Source organism: Amblyomma maculatum, chromosome 1, assembly GCF_055883805.1.
Source record: "Amblyomma maculatum isolate TAMU_Amacu chromosome 1, ASM5588380v1, whole genome shotgun sequence".
In the NCBI taxonomy this organism is placed as follows: Eukaryota; Metazoa; Arthropoda; class Arachnida; order Ixodida; family Ixodidae; genus Amblyomma; species Amblyomma maculatum.
This window is the reverse complement of record NC_139344.1, coordinates 91,372,505-91,398,296: the sequence shown is the minus strand read 5'-3', so window position 1 is coordinate 91,398,296 and position 25,792 is coordinate 91,372,505. Positions and strand designations below refer to the sequence as shown.

The following is a 25,792-nucleotide window of genomic DNA, read 5'->3' as shown; positions in this document are numbered from 1 at the left end:
GTCACAAAATAACCGCCGATGCTGGATTCGCATTGCAGTTGAACCGTCGTAACAATCTTCACAATATGTAAAGAAAAGCGAAAATATGGGTAAAAGATGAAGACGGCATGATAAAACTTTAAAGATGACGAGGGCAAGAGAGCAAATGAAGGGATATGCGATTCAACAGCGAGAGGCGAGGAAGGAATGATGCTCTGATAAACGATAAGGTATATCCTGCCACACCAGACTCCTCTCGTTTTGGGAAGCCACTTCGCCACCTCGAGCACTTATACCCTTATAAAAATGGGAACATCCTTTGAGTTCAATGTGAACTCAAAAAAGTCAGAAGGAAGCAACTTCCTCTGAACTGAGAATTGGCTACTGATTTTGAATTCACAGTGAATTAACTTTCTCTGACCATCCTGTGAATTTCCTGTGAATTTCCTTTGAGCTCCCAGGGAACAGACCGTTGTCAGTTTGAGTTGAGTTCACAGGCAGTGGCCAATTATTGGTTCAAAGGAAGTTCGAAGGAATGATGACTATGGGATATTTGGTGGATGTTCGAAGGAAGTAGGTTCAGACTGAAACATTTGTTTGTATGAGCTTATATTTATTTGAATAGATGTACTTCCTCTGTTTAGGCCTTGCAATTAGGCCTGCTTTCGAAGACCCTGCGACAAAAAATTGGATCACTGTCCACAATCCCAGTGCAAACTTGCGCAACTGCCGGTGACCACCTTGGCTAGTACTCCATTGAGCAAGCAGGTGTAGGCTGCAAAAAGAAAAAAAAACATTAGAAGCATGACTGCAATGAACAAGCTAGAGTCCATCCAGCCTTCCTTAGCTTTTGTAAATTAAATATACAGAGCGCGGACAGTGTGAGCGCCATGCAGGCACCACAGCATTATGCATTAAGGCAAGCATTATGGCCCTGACCATCACTGAAAAGTCAGCTGTTTGGACAATATTTCAGAATGCTCTTGCATCACATGCACAGGCTATGAGCTCGAGGACTTACAGATAACAGCATCCAATTTTGGGCAGCCCAGTGCCTTTTTTGGAGCTTGTTCCTTGCGGGCATTGCAGACACGGCCATAGAGTGAGCTTTCTTCCAGTTCTTCGGGTGAGAACACAACCCGCACCAAGTTACACGCAAACTTTGTTGCTTGATTGCCCGCACTGAGTTTCATGCGGTCAATCAACTGCTGATTTACCATAATATTGCTGCCAATGTGCACCTGCAAGAACAAAAAGCAAATATTAGTACTATGACCAGTATTGTAACATGCAACAATATCCCTTGATATGCAATAAGAAAATGAAGGGGCTTTACAAACAACGAAAAACTTAGACCAGCTTAAGAATATTCAAAGAAACCCCAAAATGCATAATTAAGGTCATTTGTTTGCAAGTAAAAATACACATTCAAGAAGCCGTACTTTAACATGTACAACAATGAAGGCATACGAAAACTATTGGATGTTTTTGACACCTTCCCGAGCGGTGTTTTGATCTAATTTTGAATCAGGCCAAACATCTTTTAACATTTTTATTAGTGTAACCTGACAATTGTGTAATATGTATTTAAAGTAACTAGCCAAAAAGAGGGCACATAATGCCCCGCAAAGGATTGAGCGCTAATAGTGCATTGCTATAGCAGAAGAAAAAACAAGAAATAAGAGATTTTTTAACGACCTAATTTATGCTTGCATTTCAACAATAAAAAAAAAAACAGATTTTAAGTCAGAAAATAAAGGGATTTACTCATCATTAACATTGCAAAGGCCATTAAAAGCCAGTTTAGACAGAGCACAGTGCCCACATTGTCACCTCCTGTTTAAAAATACTAACATCCTTTTCGTACATCAGAAGCTCAACCAATTAAAAAAACTGCCAATGAAGGTTTAGCAAAAGCATGCACTCCCTGCTCTGTATGTGCTACTTTGAGGTAACATTTAGTTTCCAGCTTGCACAGGTAGCTTTCATAATTTAACCCCTCAAGCGCTTTGGACAAGCAGCTCATCCTTGCAAAGATGCCCTCAAGCCATTTTGGACGAGTGCTTGTCCTTGCAGGATAGATCCTCACCCTGAGAGTTTTAGGCGAGTACAGCGCTCCTCTGTGGCTTAGGTCATGCGCCATTTGACAGATGGCACCACTGACCCGTTAAGTGCTTTTTGTTCTACCGCTTGAAAGCCTTTTAAGCAGCCTTAATGAGAAAAATGGTGCCTGATAGAGGCAACGCATGCACTGTTGGCCCGTCATCGCGGGAGAGAAGCTTTTCTTCGTTGCCATCCTAGCCATCCGAAGATGGCTCAGACACCAATTTTTGCAGTGTTATGGGAAGTGAAGACGACAGTGATGACGAGTAGTTCTTCCGACGAAGATGATGACAGCTCAGACGATACTATTGCGAGTTCTGTGTCAGTGGATGAAAATTGACAACATTCCGATGAAACCCCTTGGGCTTCCATTCTTGGTCATCCCTTGTAAAACATTTCCAGTTACCTCGCTATATGTTACTCGACTAGATTGCTGCTTATTGGCGGGCAGTTGATTTTTCAAGTAATGAGCAATAAACTTCACTGCGCTCATTTGACTTAGTTTCTGGTTCAAATATTTTTGTCTCGGATACCTCCTTTTTTATTACACTACCAATAGAAACCAGCAGTAAAAATAAAAACTAAAGGGACACTTAAGCTCCGCCTTTAAGGGTATGATGCGACCAGTGTAGGCTACCACCCAACATATAAAGCCCTGCTTTAACCAAGCTGTATCAACATGTCTGCGTAGCCTAGGTGTAGCAAGCCTGACTCAGCATTGAAGAGCACTGGAATGTTGATTCGTATTTCACCTTCCCACCTCAAATGAACGACCGGAGTTAGCAGCTCCTCCTAACTTTTGGATATCATGTGGTCTCGTTAAGCCACACAAATCATCTAAGAATGTGTGTTCGGCCATGCCACTTGCCAGCGCCATGCTCTTGATGTTTCACTCACAACACAGACAACAAATTTTCATGTAATAGGGCCTTTAACGATATCGTAATTATAAGCAATTTTAGCTAGAAATCTCGAAATAATAGTGCTCAAGGGGTTAAAGTGAAATTGAACTATTGTTGGATCAGCTTAAGAAGCCACAACTCCTTCTCAAAGGAGACCCTCCTGGCAATACCATGGTGGTTAATTGCCTTCGACTTGCCGGAGTGACATTGCAGGTGGCTGTCAGGTGCAAGTGGATTATATGCACATTAGCTTGAATACCATGATGACTGGCCCAAGTCGCTAAAATGACTGATTAGAGGAGCACCAGCTGCGTCATTCGAGTTGTAGTGCAAAAAGATGGCCTTCCGAGATCGATAACCTAAGAAATTGCTGAATATTAAACAAGCTAATGGAAATCTCTTTTCTGATGAAAAGGGCTTTGCTATAGCCCAAGCGAAGTATGCTCAACAGGAAGCGTAAACAAAAGTAACCTTGCACTTCCGATCACTACAGCTTTCACAAAAACTCTTCCAAATCAATATACACACGAATGAAGTAACAGTCACTAAAATGAAAGGAAGCAGTTGGGATTTTTTTTCATGGTTGTTTTGACGAATTTAAGAAAATAGCACTGTCTGTCTTTCGTCGTTTCTATCAAATTGACATTCATTTAAAAATATCATTATGCTACTAATTATGCAGCCTGTGAGCCCAGCCTCATAAACAGCATCCCAGCCAGGGCAGCCGCTTTTCAGTGGAGCCGAAACGCAAGGTGCCCGTGTGCTCTGTGTTGTCGGTGCACGTTAAAGCACCCCAGGTGGTCGAAATTTCCAGAGCCTTGCACTACAGTATCTCTCATAGCCTGAGTCGCTTTGGACATTAAACCCTAAGAGCCAACCAATCATAAAGAGCATTGCTTCTTGCCTATCTCTGAATTCAGTGACTGCTGACTTCATTCCCATGGATAATGAGCTCCTCGTTTCCCTATCCCTGCACACTTCTCAATGGAAGTGCATGACTTGTGGCAGTGCTATCATAAAGCTAGAACCAAGTTCTTGTGTGACCCTTAAAAAAGTTTCATCGAGAAAGGCAGTAATGAGCACAACCATGCAGACACTAGACTAAAGCAACTAACCTGAGCCTCGGTTGGCAGCACAACTGCTTGTGTTGTACACGCAGCATTATTAACGGATTCCGTCAGCTGATTGACCAGCTCAGCAACATCTGAAAAAAAAAACAAAAAAGGAAAGCTGGAACAAAACATACTATTTCATCACTAGCAGCAGCAGCCCATGTAACATTCACCACAGGAGAAAAGCCTTTTCTTTGCCCTTGACTGCATGACCAACCCTTTTCTGTCACCAAATGAGCCATTCAAAATTTAGCTGCTAGACACTGGCATCACTCACACACTCAAGGCGCCCTATCAGCGGTACATAATCTAGGGGATGCTGATAGCAATTGATGAAGCCAATGCTGACATCCCACTTCTGATCTCTTTGTTCGCTGTGGAAATACCTGGATTGAATTAACTGTGGAGGACGTTGTAACTACAGTGCAACTGACGGGTGCTGCTATTGCTTAGAATGAATCCATGGGTGCGAATGATGATGCCGAGATAGCTGTGAGCGCTTTAACAGAAGTTAGCCAGATCACATCCCTGAAACAGTTTGTCGGTAGCAAGGGCCTTGAAGAGGTCAGCATGCAATATACATGTATGGCGGCAGCAATACGCCATACATTTGGACAAAGGCTGACACTCGAGTGTGTAGCTGATACTCGATGGCCCATGCTTCACCTATCTCGTGTGTCTTTCGTGTCGACATTTGCTAACATGGTGTAGTGACCGAGTTAAGTTAGGCAGATTACTGAGCCAGGTGTCGAGCTTGGACAAGCATAAATTTCCGGTTGTGAAAAAAAAAAAACACCACCTAAGTGACCAAAATGGCACAGGAAAATGAAGCGCATGCCATAAGGATTCCAAGGTCCAAGACAGGACGAGGCCACATATGATAATTTCATACAAATTTAGATTTTTTGCTGTCCCCCCTGCGCTCATTCTAGATGCACCTCATCATTTGCAGGAGACTCTGAGGTTAAAATCTGAGGGAATCAAGGGTTCCATTCAGATACGCCATCCACAGTAATGCAAGAGCACCACAGACCTGCCGCAGCCATCTGGCTACAACTTATACCCCGTGAATGTGTTTGAACCTAATGCAGCTCTCCAGGTTCACTGGAGCGTTGTTGTCACCGACCACTCCAGAACAGAAAGGAACCCAAACCCGCGCCCGTTTTTCGGCCTCGGCTTGAGCAGCACAAATCAGCACAGGTGCTCACCTTGAGTGGCATTTGTTTACCATGCATTTTCATGCAGCTATCACATACGACAACAGGCTCAATCTCAGATGCATGCCGATCCCAAGCAATGACATGTGACACGCAAGTCACTGTAACACAAACAAAGCATGCTTGCAGAGCAGGAGTGGCAGCAGTTCATCTGCTACGTGCACTGCAAGCATGGTGGTTGGTGGCGTCATGCAGCAGCGCCACGGTGTAGCTGAGCACTACTGTACACCACCTATAATGTGTCGCAAAGACAACTGCAGGAGGAACACCAATCCTAATCCTCAGTGTAGGGGGAACCTTATTGCAGCAACATAATCTTACTGGTGCTTTTACTAGGACATGCTACAGACCAAGATGTCTTATTCATTTAAGAGTTAGCACTTGAATTTGTTATGCTTTACGTAGCATCTGGTGACACAGCAAATAATTTCAGTTTCATGACAATGGAGATCAGCATTCCAATGGCTTCAGAAAAAAGCGATCACATACCAAGCATCTGACGTGCTTCATCTCTTGCGGCCTTATATTTCTTCATTCTTTTTTTTTTGCAGACCCCACTTCATCCTCAAGCTCCAGGACTCTCTTTTTTGCATCTGTTGGCTTAGACATTTTGTCACAGCTGCAGCTTTCCTGCAAAACGACATGTGGCAAGGTCTATTCACTAAATTGTATTTGCACTCAAATGCATCATACAAAAATTATTCAGTATAACGCATTGTGCAGATATCTGGTTCCACACATGAGATTAGCAAAATAGTGACCAAATGATGACCACTGACAAGAGAAACGTAGCATGGACACTGTTTAGGGTTCAAAGCAACACTTCTTAAGGAGGAACATTAGCCCTTGAGCAAACCTTGGCACATAAAAGGACATGGTAATGTTTAACTGCGAGCTGACACCATCCAGCATCACTACTGCTCAAGTGGGCAGAATGCCCACTTGAGCAGTAGTGGACAAAACAAAGGATGCATTTCCAGAAAAACAGTTTGAGCTCCCACGCATACCGTAAAACATAGCCACTCTGCTTTATGGTAGGTTCATGGTGTTTTATGTCCCAAAGCGACTTAAGCTATAGCGATGAGGGATGCCGTAGTGGTGGGCTCACCTGGGGTTTTTTAATGTGCAAATGACATCATACAGTACACAGTCAACTTGCATTTCACCTCCACTGAAATGCGTCCATGAATGCTGGGATTGTACCCATGCACAGTCGTGAGCTTTATGAAAGGGAGCATGCGATCCCGTGGCAGATAGCCTCATCCAGAAGTAGTGGCAAAGTGCAACGGCAGCATTGAAAATGAAGTGGAGAGAGCGGTGCCCTTCCACCTGTTGGCCATACCCCACGCACTGGGAGCAACTTTTACATCGGCAGCTAAAAATCATTGCAGCATTATGCTGTTGGTAACTGATATCACTGCTTGCTTTGCTATGCTCTGACCTAGCAACCCAGCGTAGGCTGGTAACTCAGGCAAAAGCGGCAGCCCAGGCCACTGGAGTCTTAGAATGGAGACTCCACACACTGCCTCCCCACCACACACACTTTTTTTTCCCCTTTTTTTTAATAAAGTTTTCTCTCTCTGCGCGAAATCTGAGGAATGGCTGGTAGCGAAGAAAGGAAGCATGTTTGACGCTTCAATAAAAAGAAACAAACAAATGAATATGAAAGTAAATGAATGCGACAACACGTTAGGCGCTTTTATCTGCTTAAACTTCAGTCGCCTGCAGCTGTGAAAGCGTCCGTTTCGCTGCTACACTACCAATTGTCTCGGAACGAGCACCCTGGGCATCTTTAAAACTTGTTCTAAATCAGCTTCAATAATCAAGGAGCTGCCATTCTCCATGCCGCACCGTTCCGAGACGACGATGCGGGCAGGGTGTTTTTTTTTTTCTTTTTTTTTTTTTTATATAGCCCAAATTGGGAAGCCTACTCCTGTTATCACGAAACACCGAGAATTGCCATTTGCTGTGTAAACAGGGAGAATCAGGTCCACGTAACGACAGCAGCCGCGTTTATTCTACTTATTTCCGCAAATTCAGTTCATTATGCATTTTTGTTTTAATTTCACGCAATTCCCGGAATCAACTGTCTACCTCTTTCACCATGTGCACTACTGTCACCTGCCGGTTAACACAATGCGGTCGTAATGCGGGCATGTAAACGACTTCGCGACACGACTCACCGCGAGTAGCAAAGGAAGGTGTTTCACAGGTAAACATTATTAAGACACGAATACGAAAAGAGACAAGAGACGTTTGACTACTTACCCACTCCGAGAATGAACGTAGGAGAGTACGACCCCTCCTTCCACTGGGCATGTAGTACTCCTTGGTTTGGAATAATCTTCCAGTATTTTGGATTATCCATCAGTTTCGCCTGCAGTTCTTTTGATTGTAGGTTTCTTACAGGGTATACGTCCCACTTCTGAGCGGTCGCCCATTTAACCAAGACATGATCGGCCATTTGCACTACTCACGCTAAGAAAACACGACGAACACAACGAACGCGAACAATCAACTTCCTACGGTCATGAAACACATAGTGAAGCATGCCGCCGGCTGTTTTCACGAAAACGATAGCGCTAGAGTCTCAAGCGCCATTGCAAACTTTTAAATGCATTTTTGCAAACTTTACAAACTTTCAAAATAAAACTTATAATTTTTAAACAACCTTAAATGTTTGTTTTTTTTAGTAGTAATATGTGATGCGTAACAAAACACAAAATAATTTAAGCAAATTATTGCCACAAGCAGCTGCAGCGCTTTTTTTTTTTGCTGCGGAATTCTTGTGCTGCATGTCAATCTTCATTGGTTTTACTCGCCGTGAGAACGTTGGTTTTACTGGCAGTATTCGTAACCTCGGCTGCGGCGGCTTCTGTGCGTGGTGGTAGCGACGTACCGACGTCGCTGACGTATTAATTGCTGGTCTTTAAACTGTGATAGGAGGTAAACGAGCTTGAATTTCGTGCACAATGTGACATCCGGTACTAGGCACATCGTGAAGTGCATTTAACTGCAGGCTTTTGAAGCCGTTATCGATGGTGCTGCGGTAACCGCCTACCCGTCGAACGCACTGGAAATGCCACCACGGTAAAAGCGTACTTGCGCGCCGTCAACGTCGCGCCGTACCGAAGTGCACTAAATCACGATGGAAGCAGGCCGCGCTTGCTAACAGCGTCGCCCTTGGCGTCGCTGCGAGCCAAGAGTTGCCAGGCTAGCCACCATAGCCAGGATGCAATGCCGACGCAAATACTGACGAACCCTGCCAGCCCTGCGCCGAGCTTTGTTGCGTACCGTGTCAGAGTGCTGAAGCAGCGGTCACGGATGTATGTACATGCCGTCTCGCGCATGCATCGCCATCGAACCAGCGGGCTGCGAAAGCGATGAATTAGAACCACCTGGCATTCTTTAACATGTATGAAAATTCTTGAATGTATTATATTTTATCTTAAAAAATTCAGAGGGGCAAGAAATAGACCAAGCAATGCCACACACACAAAAATAAGCACAAGAAATGAATGAAAAGAAAGTTATCTTTACACTTAAGGACAAAGGAAGGAAGGTGGTGAATATTATTGGTCCTTGTGTAGTGACCAAGAAGAAACTTGCGCTAAAAGTAAGATCTAGCGCGTGAAAAAAAAAAAAAAAAAAAAAAAAAACATGGATTTAATATAAAATGAAAAAAAAAATTAAATCGATGTTTACTTGCACAACAAAGAAACGAATGCGATTTTGTATATTTTGATAAATGTATAATTGGTTTATTCAAAAAAATTCAGAAGTTAAAAAAGTGCAAGGGATACTAATGAAAGAAAAAAAATTAGAAGTATAGCTGAAAAGAAAAATGAGCTTCGTATGTTTTCGCTTAAGAACAAAAAAAAGAAGGTATGATGAATAAAGAGTAAAGAGAACTTTCTCTTTACTTGAGGAAAAACAAAGGAAGGTCATTATTGATATTGCCAAAGAGAGCCAGTTTAAAAATGAGCTTCCTTCTGTCAAAAGAAAGGAAAGTCTCAACAAAGTGAGCTCAAAGGAAACTTCCTTTAGTCAAAAGAAAGGAAAAGTCTATAGGAAGGCTGTTCAGGAAGCAAAAAGGAAAAACAAAGGAAGTAAAAAGGAAAATTCGATTTTCATAAGGGTAACCACCCCGAAACAAACGGGCTCACTGAGCGCCTTAATAAGACTATGGCCGACATGATATCTATGTATGTAGGCGTCGAGCACCGTACATGGGGCAACATTCTTCCCTACGTAACTTTCGCTTATAAAACCGCAACTCAGGAAACAACCGGTTTTCGCCGTTCCGCCTGGCGCATGGCTGAGAGGGGATTACCATGCTTGACGCCATGCTTCCACATGAGCTGGAGGCCTACTCTTACGACGATGTCCAGCTGGTAACCCAGCACGCGGAAGAAGCCCGACAGTTAGCACGACTACGCATCCAAGACCGCCAGCGTGTCGATGCTCGCAGGTACAACCTCTGCATCGTGAGGTTCATTTCGCACCTGGTGATAAAGTGTGGGTGTCGACTCCCGTTCGCCGTCGCGGTCTCAGCGACAAGCTCCTAAAACGATACTTTGGCCCATACGAGGTTGTTCACCGTATAAGCGACGTGAATTACGAGGTGATTCTGATTGTTCCAAGCACATCTCGTCGGCTGCCTCATTCTGAAGTGGTGCATGTGGTTTGCCTCAAAACTTACTGTTAACGTTAGAACCACGTATTCTGACTCTGCACTCTGCTCGCTTTAACGTTTCAGTTACGCCGGAGCGCGCATCGGGACGATGCACCTTTCAGGGGCAGGAGTAGTGTAACCCGTGCTAACCGTGTCATTTGTGAAGAGGGAAGAAGACGAAGATCGGGCAGAGTGCGCGTGCTTCTGGGCCACCGCTACTTTGCCTGGTCAAGTGCCTGTTCTCTGCTTTCTGCGCCTCAGCGCCCCAACCCCATCCTTTGACCCTGTCCCTCTGCACTGTCATTCGGGTAGTGAAAGAACCCGTGAAAATATGACGGTTGCCACAGCCAGCAGAACTAGGCTGATTATTGTTGTCTGGCTGACGCTTCTCTTCTGGAATGGACTTAACCTGCCCGAGATGACAGTTGTTTAAAAATAGCCAACGACACGCGTCACTAGTCTTCAAATTTTCGTTCGTTTTCCCCACGCGTAAAACATGTTGTATAGCTAGTGTGCGGCTCCTCGAAATAAATGCCAAAAGCAGAGAGCAGCGGCCGTCGGTCAATATTCGGCCGCCTTGCCTCCTAACCTTCTGGCCTGCTGAGCGGGAAGCCGACCAAAGGTGGCGTCGCTTTGGCAGCACGTCTCCGCACTCGCCTCTCGTAAATAAGGGGTAAAGTCCGCGAAAGGCGGCAGTGAGTTTCGCAAGTGTTGACGTACCCTACCAAGCGGCGGCCCTTTCAAAAGTGATCAAACTTTGGACGGCCAGTTTTGCATATTGTTGTTTATGCGGCGCTAAAGTCGAGTAATGCCTACGAAGGGGCCATAAAACCCTCCATGGAAATGCTTATTACGGCTGAGGGTAGCGATAAGCAGGAGAAGAGACAAATGTCGTCACTGTCGCGGAAACTGGGACTGCTGTGAGGCGGACGAGCTGAGAGAGGAGACTTTTTAGAGTTGCGCCGCTGAAGGGTTGCTAGCATTTGCAGCGAACTCAGGGGCTGTTCGCTTGTGTTGACGTCGTTTCTATGCGTCCAGACCAATTGATGGTGTTGGAGAGCTTAATTGCGTTTTAAAAACAGCCAGACGGTTACGAAAATGTCGGCGAAGCTCAACCTCGTACTTTAGAGGCGTTGAGCGAATCTCAAGCGCTATACACATAAAAAAATTGACGCTTGTATATTATCAAATTATTCCGCAATAAAGCCGTCATTTTGCTATTTTTTTTCGGGTATAATCCCAAAAATGTAGCTGAAGTATTCAAGCTTTTTTCATTACCTTAGTAATACGGCAGAATGAGCTGGAAATGTTTGCACAATAAGTCTGAACAGAATGGGGCAAAGCCATGCCCTTGCTAGCACTTGTCATCCCGACATCGCATAAGTAAGGCGTTCGATGCGTTTTGGCTTTTGAGCGTGGGGGGGGGGGGGGGGGGGGGGGGGGTTCGTGGGCAAGCGACAAGTGTTCTTGCCAAGCTAAAGTATACTACGTGCGCCTCGGCTGCGCTTAACACAAAGCATAACTTCTAGCGACAGCGGGCTTGAACGCGCTCGGTCGTTAGCTGAAGCATTCATTTTCTTCTTTTAAATTGCCGGTAAATTTAGGGCGTCATAACGGATTTTGAGTGCACAGCGTCACCTAAGAAAAAAGCAAACAACGCGAGGTGTTCGAGCGATAAGGGAAACGTACGGCCGGTGAAAATGAGCAGAAAGAGAATAAAATAAGCGAACGCAGCTACGAGCTGAGGAAATGAGGGAAGAAAAATACGGTTTCACCGAGTGGGCAAGGACCTGCTGAAGAGAAGAGAGAAAACCAGCAAACTCTGAACACACCGCGCGCAACGCGACAGAATTCAATGGCAAGGGCGCCTGAGCATTTCAGCATCGCCCTTCCAGAGCAGCGCGTTCGCTCGCACAAGCTGCGAGAGTTGTGTGAACGCGCGCACTTTAATCCATGCCCCGTGTTTACGGGGCCAGAACGGATGTTGAAAAAGAAAAAGGAACAACAACGAATAAGCGAACACAGAGAGGAAGAGCAAAGAAACAGCGACGAACGGTTGAGATTTAAGGGCGTTTTCTGCAGCGAGTTTGCCGCCTTCGCTACCATTCTCGCCCCCGCGTTTTACGGTCGCCGCAGCTGCCGCCATCGCTGGGTCGACCTCGCCGTCGACTCGTCTCATTTATCCGCCTCCCGTCTCCACTTGCGCGGAGAATAGATGTAGGAGACTTTCTTGGCACCTTTTCGGAAGCTATCAATTCCGTCTCCTCGCGATTAGAGGCCCCTTCGCTTTTATGCAAAAACCCAGAAAGCAAAGGACGCACTGAAGATCAAGCTCGGCGAAAGCGGTCTGGCTGGCGCTGTTGGCCTCTGTTAGCGTTCCAGAGGTGGCGAAAGGGAATGAAGCAAAATGCGCCTTGACGGGCGATACTCGGACGCAACTCGCCTTCCCTTCCACTGAGGTTCGCGCGTCAGCCCTGACGCCGCGAATTAATGCGTAGCATGCGGATAAAAAGGATGGCGCTTCGCAGACACGCGCGCGTGCCGTATTTCATGCGGAGAATTATGGCTTCTTTGTAGCTGTGAAAGCGAAATTTCTGGCCGTCAATTTCTCTTCGCTTTCGTTCCTGGAAACATTTTGTCTTCCCTTCATCGTTCGTCTTCCTATGAATGACATTGCTGAATATAGAGCAACTGATCAATACCTGCCTATCCTTTGCTAAATATAGAAGAGGTATCGCTGCGCATGTTCAGTAAAACGTTCGTTGCAGTTTCGAAAGAAGAGAAAAAGAGCCCACGCCGCTCATATTGAGCCGATAAACTGTTAACGCTGCGCTGCCTGCAGGCACTTGTAAGGTCGTTTGTCTTATCACGGTATGGAGCCTATCGCATACGATGCGGTCACGACAGTTGAAGACTGTATTAGGCGAAGATAAAAATAGGGCTTCAAGCTCCCTCGCAGCTCACCACTGGGTGCTGAGTAAATAACAAACCGGCGAACGTCCTAAGCATGCTACTGCTCGGAGAAGATGTTGAAGCCAATAAGCAAGTGAATGAACACTGGACGCAAATAAATTTTATGTAACAGAGTGCGTGAACAGGGAGATAACGCTCTCTTACCGGATAAAAGAAAGTGAAAACGTAAGATTATTATTTTTTTTTGTTCTTCCAGCCGTTAAGGTAACCCCTACTTTCTTGCGTAGAATCGAGGGAGATGAGAACGAAATATGCCTCTGGCAAGCTTTACCTGTACAGCTGCCTTTTCTGGACGTTCGTGTCTTATGCGATGACATTAACTATCCGGGTTCAGCGATCACCCAGAAAGGTTGTTCTCTATTTGCAAAAAAATAAAAACGAACGCCGCCGTGAAGCAATGACACTAGTGAACGTGAAGCATGCATGGTGTGCTGAAATAAAAAGATTAATTGGCCGAGCCCTCACTTCTGTGGTTCGCTGTGGACGTGAAGTGTGCATTATTTGCCCCTTTCGCTGTTCATTTGATGTGGATGCCGCACGCATCCCATACTTTTCTTTACCTGCTACGAGACGGAAGCGGTCAGGCGATGAATCACTTCCTGGGCTCTACGTGTGTCATGCGCAGCACTCGACTCACGTTCCAAGCACATTCGCTGGAGTTGTTCATAAGACGTTTCTTACCGCTCTTTCATTGCCACTGGCTCACATGAGGATATGCATGATGCAGGGTTTCACAAGTGCGTAAATTGTTAACACAGCGAAATATCTTCCATGGAATCACAATATTATTTGAGCCGGATAGGAGCAAGTTACGCGAGAAGTTTGGACCATCGCAGACGCTACTAGAACTACGGAAGAAGCGTGGAAGAATAGTCAAATCGATTCGTTGTTAGGCCTGGCGTCGTCGGAAAATACCTTACAATTGCATGCAGCCTAATGTGGTTCAAAGCGCCGACAGTGCTAGTAAGAGCTTAATGAGCTGCGTTGCCCTGCTTGCGCATAGGTGCTAATGCGAGCACTATCATCTGTTTCCATGTTTAAGGCACTTTGCACTAGTTACCCTTAAACTCAGCGTGGAGAGCAGACGACGCAAGAATAGATGTGCAATTAAACTGTGCGAGCACTACAGAGACTGCACTGCAGAAATGCGAAAGCCTTAGCTTTTTTGCTGCTGTTTTTGAGTATAGACGAGTCGCCATTTTTTTTTATTTCTTTTGTGTAGTTTTATTTTTTATTTTTTTTTGCATTATTATTTAGTTTATTTTTGTTTTCCATTTCCCTCAACGCCCTCTAGCATTCTTACGCTAGACAAGGGGTATTATCGGTAACTTTGCAGAACGTCGGCGTGCAGTATTGGCTAGCGCGCTCGAACCGGACACGGAAGAATGCTAATTTGAGTCTTCGCGTGTACACCTTTTTTTTTCTTATCAATTATTTGCAGCTAGGGGGGGACACGCCGTGGGGACACAGACACGGTCTGTCTATAGATCCTGCAGACACCACTGATGAAGAAGGAAATGCCTTCTCATTAAAATGCGTTTTGAAGCCTAAAATGGCCGCCTACAGCTGCAAGTTTAGATGAGTTCGAAGGTTTATTAAAATAAAAGACAATGAATAATACATAAATAATATTGGTACAATAGGAGGCCCTGAAGTAAAACTGTCTGGGAGACCTCCACACAATGATACATGAGTCATCATCATCATCAGCCTGACTATAACCACTGCAGGGCGAAGGCCTCTCCCATATTTCTCCACTTTACCCGGATCTGTGCTAGCTGCATCCACTTGACCCCTGCGAACTTCTTAATCTCATCCGCCCACCTAACTTTCTGCCGCCCCCTGCTACGCTTTCCTTCCCTTAGAATCCCGTTTGTTACCCTCAGCGACCACCGGCTATCCTCTCTTCGCACTACATGTCCTGCCCATGTCCATTTTTTCTTCTTAATTTCCACTAGAATGTCGGTAACTTGAGTTATTTCTCTGACCCACTCTGCACGCTTCTTATCTCTTAATGTTACTCCTACCATTTTTCGTTCCATAGCCCTCTAGGTTGTCCTCAACTTAAGTAGAGCTCTCTTGGTTAGCCTCCACGTTTCAGCCCCATAGGTGAGTACAGGCAAGATGCAACTGTTGTATACTTTCCTCTTGAGCGATACCGGTAAGCTGCTAGTCATAATCTGCGATTGCTTGCCAAATGCGCTCCATCCCAATCATATTCTTCTTGTTATTTGCTTTTCATGGTCCGGATCTGCGGTTACTACCTGTCCTAAGTAGACATATTCGCCTACTACTTCCAGTACTTCGCTATCTAACATAAACTGCTGTTCCTTCCCGAGGCTGTTCAACATTATCCTTAGTCTTCTGCATATTGATTTTCAAGCCTAACTTTTTACTTTTCCTGTTTAGGTCATCAAACATTATTTGTAGTTCATCATCAGAGTTTCTTAGCAAGGCAATGTCATCACAAAACCGCAGATTACTGAGGTATTCTCCATCTACCCTTACACCTAACTGCTCCCATTCCAAGTCTCTGAATACTTCCTCTAAGCAAGCTGTGAATAGTACTGGGAAAATTGTGTCTCCTTGCCTAACACATTTCTTTATGGGAATTTTGTTACTTTCTTTATGCAGAACTATGGTTGCTGTGCAGCCATTATATATATCTTCCAGCACTTTCACGTACGGCTCGTCTACACCCTGATTTCGCAATGCCTGCATCACCGCCGAGGTTTCAACTGAGTCAAATGCTTTTTCGTAATCAATGAATGCTATGTATAAGGGCCGGTTATATTCCGAGCATTTTTCTATCACCTGATTGATGGTATGGATATGATCGATAGTAGAGTACCGTTTCCCAAACCCTGCATGATCCTTTGCTTGAATGCAGTCTAAGGTTGTCCTGATTCTATTAGCGATTACCTTAGTAAGTACCTTATACGTAACAGACAGTAATCTGATTGGTCTGTAATTTTTAAGGTCCTTAGAGTCCCCTTTCTTATGAATGAGGATAATGTTTGCATTCTTCCATGGTTCCGGTACTGTCGATGACACCAGGCACTGCGTATACAGGGTGGCCAGTTTTTCTAGCACGATATCCCCCCCGTCCTTCAACAAATATGTAGTTATCTGATCCTCTCCAGCTGATTTCCCCCTTTTCATAGTTTCTAGTGCTTTCTTGACCTCGTCCTTCGTCACTGGTGGAACGTCTGGCTGTTTTTCCCTACCGCCAATCTCATTACGGCCCGACTATTTTGGCTACTGTATAGATCTGTACAGAACTCCTCGGCTACTTTGACTATCTTGTCCATATTCGTGATGACGTTGCCCGCCTTGTCCCTTATCGCATACATCTGGTTTTTGCCTATGCCCAATTTCTTCTTTACCGCTTTAAGGCTTCCCCCGTTCTCTACAGCATGCTCAATTTTCTCCATCTTATATCGGCCACCTTGCGCTTATTGATTAGCTTTGATATCTCGGCCAATTCGATCTGGTCTGTTGGATTGGAAGCTTTTATACTCTGGCGTTTCTTAATCAAATCTTTCATCTCCTTAGACAGCTTACCGGTATCCTCTCTAACTATCCTACCGCCTACTTCTACCGCGCACTCAGTAATGATATCTCTGAAATTATTGTTCCTTGCTTCTAGGGTAATGTCGCCATCGTCAGTTAGAGCTGAATACCTATTCTGTAGCGAGATCCTGAACTCTTCTGCCCTCCCCCTCACCGCTAATTCGTTGATGGGTTTCTTTTTTACTAATCTGTTGCGTTCGTTCTTCAGATTTAGGCTAATGCGCGACCTCACCATCCTGTGGTCACTGCATCGCACTTTCCCGATTACCTCTACATCTTGTATAATAGCGGGGGTTAAACACATTATGAAGTCGATTTCATTTTTAATCTCCCCGTTAGGACTTTTCCATGTCCATTTCCGGTTCTTCCGTTTGCTGAAGAAGGTATCCATGATTCGTAAGTTATTGCTCTCTGCAATCTCAACTAGTGACTCCCCCCTGCTATTCCTAGAACCAATGCCATAGTCACCTACTGCCTTGTCTCCTGCCTGCTTTTTCTCTACCTTGGCATTGAGGTCGCCCATTAGTATAGCATACTGCGTCTTTACTTTTCGCATTGCCGATTCTACATCTTCGTACAAGCTTTCAACTGCCTGATCATCATAACTACATGTAGGTGCATAGGCCTGTACACTCCTCAGTCTATACCGCTTATTAAGCCTAATTACGATGCCTGCAGCCCTCTCATTAATACTATAGAATTCATCTATATTACCTGCTATATACTTATTGACAAGGAAACCTACTCCTAGTTGTCGCCTCTGATAAACCTCGATAACACGGTATATGCCCATCCTTCGGTGCAGTATGTGCCTCATTTGTCCTCCTAACCTCACTAAGCCCTATGACATCCCATTGCATGCCCTCTAGTTCCTCTAACAGCACTGCTAAACTAGCTTCACTAGCTAGGGTTCTAGCGTTAAACGTTGCCAGGGTCAGTTTCCAATGGCGGCCTGTCCAGCGCAGCCAGGAATTCTTAGCACCCCTTGCTGCGTCACAGGTCTGACCGCCGCCGTGGTCAGTTGTTCCGCAGCCGCTGGTGACTGAGGGCCGGGGTTTTGTGGAGCTTATCATGAGAGGTTACGGCCAATTACTGCACTAAGGTGGCCAACACCTGTTCTGGTGAGGGAGTGCGTTGCCGGAGGTGTTCACCGGCATCAGGTCGCACCCCAAACCTGTTTATGCAATTCCATCGACTCGCGAATTTTTTTTTTTTTTCATGCAGTGGAGAATTGCGCGGCACCGGGATTTGAACCCCGGTCTTGTTGCATGCGAGGCGGATGCTCTACTGCTACGCCACCGCTGCACCTTATACATGGGTATAAGTACACAAGTTTGGCAGAGGACCTGGAAATGATAAAGATCAAATTGAAACCTATAGGTACGACTAGCAGGGGTAATTAAGTTATACAGTAAGTAGTTAGCGGTGGCAGAATGTTTCATTCAAACGCAGACATAAAAAGCACGATCTCAAAAACCGTTCCGAATATGAAGCTCAAAAATAGCTGCGATTCTTGTATCTAATTATGTTGTAAGCAGCAGAAACCCGCAGCAATATACTAACCATCTTTAACTTAGTCCTGATATACCCCTTATTATATCAGTGAAAGTAACCTTTAATCTTTTTATTATTGCGTTTAAGCATTGAATATTCGTCGGTGAGGATGTTAAGGCTCAAATTTCATGCTCATAAAAAGAGAAACTTTTTTAACAGAGATTGCTGTAACGAAAGAAAATGTCCCTTGGTATAATTCTGACGATTTCAAAGGGTAGTTAGGACATAAAATTTCTCCCTAGCAGGCTATCACTGTGGCCCATGCATCTCAGCAGGCACTGACAGTTTCGTCTCGTCCCTCTCTGAGAGGAAAATGGATATTTTATTTGTCGTTCGTCTCCATTGTTTTGTTGAAAGAAATTTTGTGCACACATCTTTGTATGTTTGGACAGTTACCAATAAACAGTTCAAAACTATGAAGGGCCGGTTGTCGTCCACTGAATCATATTTACTTTTTTAATAAGATTGCAATTTCATGCCTCAATTGTCGGCTGATTTTTTTTTAAACTTCGAGACGTTTAGAATAACTGAAGTATTCGACGTATTTTGGACGTCAAGCGTGTTCGCCCAGCGCTCGGCACATGTTTAGACCAGATTTTGCACAGAAAGATTTCGCATAAGCGAGTGTTGTTCATTTTATTCGGCTACTGTGCCCGCACCTAACGCGCAGCGTCCGAAGTACCAGCAAAATGATGTAATTAGTGGCACAGGGCTCTCGTTCCATGAGCGGAACTAACTGCAGCACGTCTCACTTAGGTGATTAGCAGGCGTCTCAAGGAAGAAATTTTCATGAAAACGCTGCCGAAATTACACTGGGGAGAAGATGCTGCCGTCTACTAAGCACCGAAGCACCACTGCTGCCGTGCACTTACGCGTGAATGGGTAAACTAATTAGGCAATAGAGCCGTAGCGGCGCATCTTCTTCTGGACATTGCTGAAATTAAAGGGAAAAAAAAGACCAAAGACCACAAAAGAAAAAAGTCTTTAGGCGATCTCTCTGAAGTTGTCTGCTGGCGCAGTGCAGAAAACCAGTCTTGATGCCGCAATGAACACGTAGCTAACCAGATTTCAATATGGCATGTACGTTATTCTCAAGACTATCTCGGACTGCAAAACGATAACGTTACGTTTTTAAGTGGAGTTGAGGGGTTACACAGATAACTTTCATAATGCACTCGCATGACCGCTGCGGCTGCTGAGCCTTGGGCGAGACAGGTTGTTGTAATTTCGGCCTTGGAAAACTTGTACAAATCCAGGCGGCCCCGCTCGTTTGATGCTTCATTTCGCTTTCAGTGTGGGTCAAAATATTTTTCTTGTTTTAATTGTATCAAACATAAGGTGCTCGTGAATACTTAACTACCGCTTGACACCTTTTTCTGGCTAACGATAAAATGAACTTCGACAAAACGACGGTGACAAGACGAGAACTAAAGACTTCAGAGTGGAATAGGTGGTATGTTAAGGTAACAGTGTGAATTTCAAGAAAAATAACGCGTAGACGGAGATGGCAGAGTGCCACAATGAAAACAGATGAGCTGCGCTCCACTGGGTGAGACGTGGCTGACACTGGGCATGCATGGATAACTCCAGGTAATTCGGAAATACCCTTTTCCTCTAGTAGACGCGTTTGGGCTGATTATTATTATGACATTGATAAAGATCCCCTGCTTTGAGAAGATCAGGATCCCTCCTATCGGGATTCTCACTCCTCGGCATCGGCTGATAAAACCGTTTTACCTAATGACGTAGCTAGTATACATGTCTTTCACGGAAAACACTCTGTGTGCTACGCAGGGGGTAGGGGGCGTGGATAGTAGTTTATCGTTGCGTGAGCTGAAGTCCCGACAACCTGACGTTGGGACGGCGCTTACCAAGGCCATTCGCACTTGCAGGGAAGCTCGTTCCACTGTGGGTGCGCAACTGCTCCTACGTTTGTAAGCAGAAGCTCCTAGTGCAAATAGAAAGAAAACACTCGCTGCTATGCCTAGGCGAGGGCTAAGTATTAATCAGAAAATGAGGGGCACATGTCGCCGAGCAAGCGAGCTTTACAACTCACTGTGAGAGCGCGTAATGCAGTGTCACTTCTAGCATCGAATTCCGAACAAAAAAGGCGTCGCTTGTTGTCGAATGGGAGTCCCTGCGGGTGCAGGCATGGACGGTCAGGCGCGAAGTAGTCTGCAGACAGTGCTTGCCTATCGGAATAAGCAACAATGCGGTTCCGCTCCCCTGGTAAGACGACTAAAACTTTGTGGACCTCCTGCTGCAACCTTTGCGCATCAAAACCGACAAATCTTCTGCTCTTCACCGGACGATCAGGCGAAGCGTAGTGCCTTTTCCAGCGTTCTGCTGCATGGATAATACAAAACATGGGCTATAGCTTGACTTAATATGACGACTCGCTCATGCCTTAAGGGATGAGAGGCATTAAATTTAGCTCTCCTAGTCCCGTGGATAGGGAACATTCATATAGCCCGATCATGTATACAGCTCGTTAGGTCGAAAAGGCATCGTCTTCGCTGTAACCCAGAATTTAAAAAATAATGATAATAAAACGTGTCGGGAATAATACGCGCGTGGCTCAGTATTAAATATCTGACCCAACCGTCCTTTGTGAAGCGTTCAGGATGGTATCATACGATTTTCCTTGCCATTTAGCATCCATCTGCTAGCGAAGTTTCAGGCTAGCTTTCGAAATTGATTCGAGCTGACAACGCGTGTACGTCAAAATTGTATGCCCTTGATTATAAGTGTAGGTGTCCACCGCGAAGCTGGACACCTACCGCCTTCTTTTTCATAAATATCAAACTTATTGAAGGCGCTACAACGCTTTTCTAAACTCTGTGTTAGTCTCACAGTGCCCAAAATTTGAAGAATGAAAAAGTGGCGTTAAGGTGGTTTCGCTTCTCCTCTTAAGTCGAAGCTGAAGCGTCTTGCCAATTCTTTTATGCTCGCTTTTGAGAGTGCTCATTCTTTCACTAATAAAGCGAATATTTGACCAGGTTCGAGCGCATCGCCTCATGTCTCCACTCCTTTGCTGTTTATGCGCATCTATGGTCTGAAGCTAAGATTCTGGGCCCATGGACGACACCTTCATCAGAAAGGAAGGCAGTGAAGGCGCTCCTTAACTTTTTAAAGGACTCGGGGTTGAGTTCGAGACTTTAGGCGTACGCTCTTTACTCCCTTTTACTATAGATATCTTGAAATGTGACAGACTCCTTTCCTTGACGCTCTTTCTTTCATTTTTATCCCTTTGTTACCCTTCCCACGTATAGGGTAGCCTATTGCGCATCGCTTGTTAACCACTGTCTTTCTATTTTGCTATCTCTCTCTCTCTCTCTCTGTTCTTCTTTCTATGACCTGAATCGAGCACGCTTCCTCATGTTCCCGTAGCATGTATTTAAGCTCTCATGCTTGGAACTCAACGGAAGCAGGGTTTCTTTCCTTACTGTACTTGTATTCATCTGGAGTTGGTGGTGCTTTTCTTGTAATTAATCGACAATATTTCTTTTTAATGCTTGGATGCCTCTTCACCTCCACTTCAACGTATTTCTCCTCCTCCTCTTTGTTTATTCTCCTCCTATTTAACTCCTATTTAACTGAGAAAATTGAGCATGCTGTAAAGAACGGGGGAAGCCTTAAAGCGGTAAAGAAGAAATTGGGCATAGGCAAAAACCAGATGTATGCGATAAAGGACAAGGCGGGCAACGTAATCACTAATATGGAAAAGATAGTCAAAGTAGCCGAAGAGTTCTATACAGATCTCTACAGTAGCCAAAGTAGTCAGGACCGTAATGAGATTGACGGTAGGGAAAAACAGTCAGACGTTCCACCAGTGACGAAGGACGAGGTCAAGAAAGCACTAGAAACTATGAAAAGGGGGAAATCAGCTGGAGAGGATCAGATAACTACAGATTTGCTGAAGGACGGGGGGGGGATATCGTGCTAGAAAAACTGGCCACCCTGTATACGCAGTGCCTGGTGTCATCGACGGTACCGGAACCATGGAAGAATGCAAACATTATCCTCATTCACAAGAAAGGGGACTCTAAGGACCTTAAAAATTACAGACCAATCAGCTTACTGTCTGTTACGTATAAGGTATTTACTAAGGTAATCGCTAATAGAATCGGGACAACCTTAGACTGCAATCAAGCAAAGGATCAAGCAGGGTTTCGGAAACGGTACTCTACTACCGATCATATCCATACCATCAATCAGGTGATAGAAAAATGCTCGGAATATAACCAGCCCTTATACATAGCATTCATTGATTACGAAAAAGCATTTGACTCAGTTGAAACCTCGGCGGTGATGCAGGCATTGCGAAATCAAGGGGTAGACGAGCCGTACGTGAAAGTGCTGGAAGATATATATAGTGGCTGCACAGCAACCATAGTTCTGCATAAAGAGAGTAACAAAATTCCCATAAAGAAAGGTGTTAGGCAAGGAGACACAATCTCCCCAGTACTATTCACAGCTTGTTTAGAGGAAGTATTCAGAGACTTGGGATGGGAGCAGTTAGGGATAAGGGTAGATGGAGAATACCTCAGTAATCTGCGATTTGCTGATGACATTGCCTTGCTAAGCAACTCGGGGGATGAACTGCAAATAATGATTGATGACCTAGACAGGAAAAGTAGAAAGGTAGGCTTGAAAATCAACATGCAGAAGACTAAGGTAATGTTCAACAGCCTCGGGAAGGAACAGCAGTTTACATTAGGTAGCGAAATACTGGAAGTAGTAGGCGAATATGTCTACTTAGGACAGGTAGTAACCGCAGATCCGGACCACGAAAAGGAAATAACAAGAAGAATACGATTGGGATGGAGCGCATTTGGCAAGCACTCGCAGATTATGACTAGCAGCTTACCGGTATCGCTCAAGAGGAAAGTATACAACAGTTGCATCTTGCCTGTACTCACCTATGGGGCTGAAACGTGGAGGCTAACCAAAAGAGTTCTACTTAAGTTGAGGACAACCCAGAGGGCTATGGAACGAAAAATGGTAGGGGTAACATTAAGAGATAGGAAGCGTGCAGAGTGGGTGAGAGAAATAACTCAAGTTACCGACATTCTAGTAGAAATTAAGAAGAAGAAATGGACATGGGCAGGACATGTAGTGCGAAGAGAGGATAACCGATGGTCGCTGAGGGTAACAAACTGGATTCCAAGGGAAGGAAAGCGTAGCAGGGGGCGGCAGAAAGTTAGGTGGGCGGATGAGATTAAGAAGTTCGCAGGGGTCAAGTGGATGCAGGTAGCACAGAACCGGGTTAAGTGGAGAAATATGGGAGAGGCCTTCGCCCTGCAGTGGGTATAATCAGGCTGCTGATGATGATGATGATGATGATGATTTAACTTGCTTTGAGCTTTGATGTCTGTCAGACCGTAAATTCTGGATACCACGAAAGTTTCACTTCTCGTCATTTTGACATTTGAATGTGAATACCCAGCTACACCTCCTTCATTGCAAGCATTATTTCCTATTAAATCCTCACTTCGGTTAGGGGCATAAATTGAGACTAAGACTGACATGAAAGGGTTCGCCTACTCGGAGCCTCCTTTTCTTCTATATTGAATTAGAAGCTGTAATAAAAGGGGCACTGAAATATATATTTTTTTTTGTAATTTAAACTCATGCATGTCGCTTCAAAGAGATTGGGTCTCTATAAATTATTTAAACCGTTTTGCAGGAAGCTTATACATCTAGTTCGGGCTAAAAGCCTCGCCGAAAAAAAAAAAAGAAAAAAAGAAACATCATCGGAGGAAATATGCAAGTTATTTCGAACCACAATTGTGACGCAGCCATTCTATGTGCAGTGTTCAGGGTGACGCCATACCATTTCGCTTCCCATTTAGCATCATTGCTTTGGGACGTTAAGCCCAACAAACCAAATCAAACCAAACCATCTGCTAGTTAAGTTTGAGGCTGGTTGTAATACGGATTCGAACGGACGACCTACGCAATTCTGAGAAGTGCAGTTTTCAACTAAGAAATGAGACAGATACTGCGCCTTCATTTCTCTAAAATGGAAATTCAACAACAACAAATATACATATATATATATAAACTACTCGCGGAATTAAAAGCGGTGCTATATGCTCTTCGCGTCCACTCTTAAAGCGACACTTGAGGGCCCTCCTAATGTTTTGCTGAGGTCTTCATTGTCAAATAAAAATTTGCTAAAGTAAAAAAAAAAAAACGAAATTGAACACCCTAGAAGTTCTTTACGCCTACAGCAATATTTCTCCACAGCAGGAACTGGAGATAACAACCAGGTAGCGCATCCTTTTGAAACATTGGAACTTTCAAGACCGACAAAACAGCAACCACAAATTGTACAGCAGCAAAATTTCCCAGCTGAGCATGTGCTACCCATACAACTTATGTTGACTGGTAACAAAGCGGGATGATATTTTTACGTGGGAACGCGATGTATTTACAGTATAATTACAACAGTCTCAAATGGCATAGCAGGGAGCAGCAACACGAAACCAGTCCCACTTCTTCATCATCACCTAGTCCCTTCGGCGAGGCAAGAGAAGGACACACTTCGTCGTCGTCGTCACGTAACAATATAAAAGGTTACTCGTCAGATAGCTCTGTTGTATCCTCTAGAGTTCGATTATTTGCTCTACATTTTATTAAAATTTTGGAAGGCTTTGGCTATTCTCCATCTAGTAATTTGTTGCCGTGAAAAATTAAATTGTGTGACCCAGAATAAAGCTTGATATACGCTATTTGGCCCGAAGTGCAAATATAAACCATTTTTAAGCTAATCCTTTTATTTATCTAGATTTAGCCCTTTTATTTTAGACGCCGAATGTTCGTATATCTATGTGGGATGACCGGATTACGCGCTGTCACGCTGGAGCAAGTTCTCCTCCCTTATGACCGCGTTAGAATCCCAAGTTGTTTTGTATGGCGCAGAGGAACTGTGATGACCGACAGCCAATCTGACCGTATTGTTGAAAAGCCAGTACCAAAACTCAAATCATTTCGGGATACTAAAGGAGAGTTTCAGCGTATGAGGCAACAAACCTGCTGTTTTGATTGGTAACTGAATTATAACTTATGTCACTATTGTAACAACAAACAACAAATTGACCAATGCGTGTGTTTGTTTATTATTTTAGCTCCGAACTCGAAAGAGCTCCTCCGTGTTCGATTTGTGAATCAAGGAGCTAAAATATTTACTTTGCGTTATGCCGGAAAGCTCACAGAACCTCTAAAGAGCCACGTCGTATTCTCAGGCTTAAATAGAGGTGACCACGACCGCAGAAATATGCATGGCGCCCATGATCCGCTTCGCGAAGCGGAGTCCGTATGATGTGCATTAGGGATTACGAATGCATTTCTTGGCGTCATTGGTGCGGCGCTCTTGCATTTTCGGAAAGGTTCAATTTTGCGAAGCACGGTTCGTTGCCTCTCGCTGGGAGCATATGGCCTCTCTCACCTGTCGGATTTTCTCGCCGCTCTCGAGCTGTCGAGCTTAGCGCACAACGCAAAGCGCTTCGGACAGCAGAGCGAATCTGAAAGCTTCTCCAGGTAGGCTGTAGGCAGCACGCGCAGATTTTCACGCCTGTAACAATGTCAGGCACACCTGGACATGAAAATAACCCTTTGTTTATTACAGGAAAGGCTCAAACCTAAGGTGTGCTCGGGAGAGTGCCTAGGTATGTCTCAAATCACGAGAATATTGTGACG

General features: G+C 44.6%; 1 protein-coding gene across 1 annotated transcript; it reads right to left on the bottom strand.

Moving 5' to 3' along the window:
* Positions 1 to 571: 571 nt before the first annotated feature.
* Positions 572 to 7,845, bottom strand: LOC146203171 (uncharacterized). The gene is made up of 5 exons (XM_084588545.1): positions 7,582 to 7,845; positions 5,803 to 5,943; positions 4,100 to 4,188; positions 1,001 to 1,220; positions 572 to 754 (listed from the first exon to the last, which is right to left on the bottom strand). The coding sequence occupies exons 2-5, from the start codon at positions 5,846 to 5,848 to the stop codon at positions 672 to 674; spliced, it is 438 nt and encodes a 145-aa protein (XP_084444671.1). The 5' UTR covers positions 5,849 to 5,943; positions 7,582 to 7,845; the 3' UTR covers positions 572 to 671.
* Between the last annotated feature and the right edge of the window lie 17,947 nt (positions 7,846 to 25,792).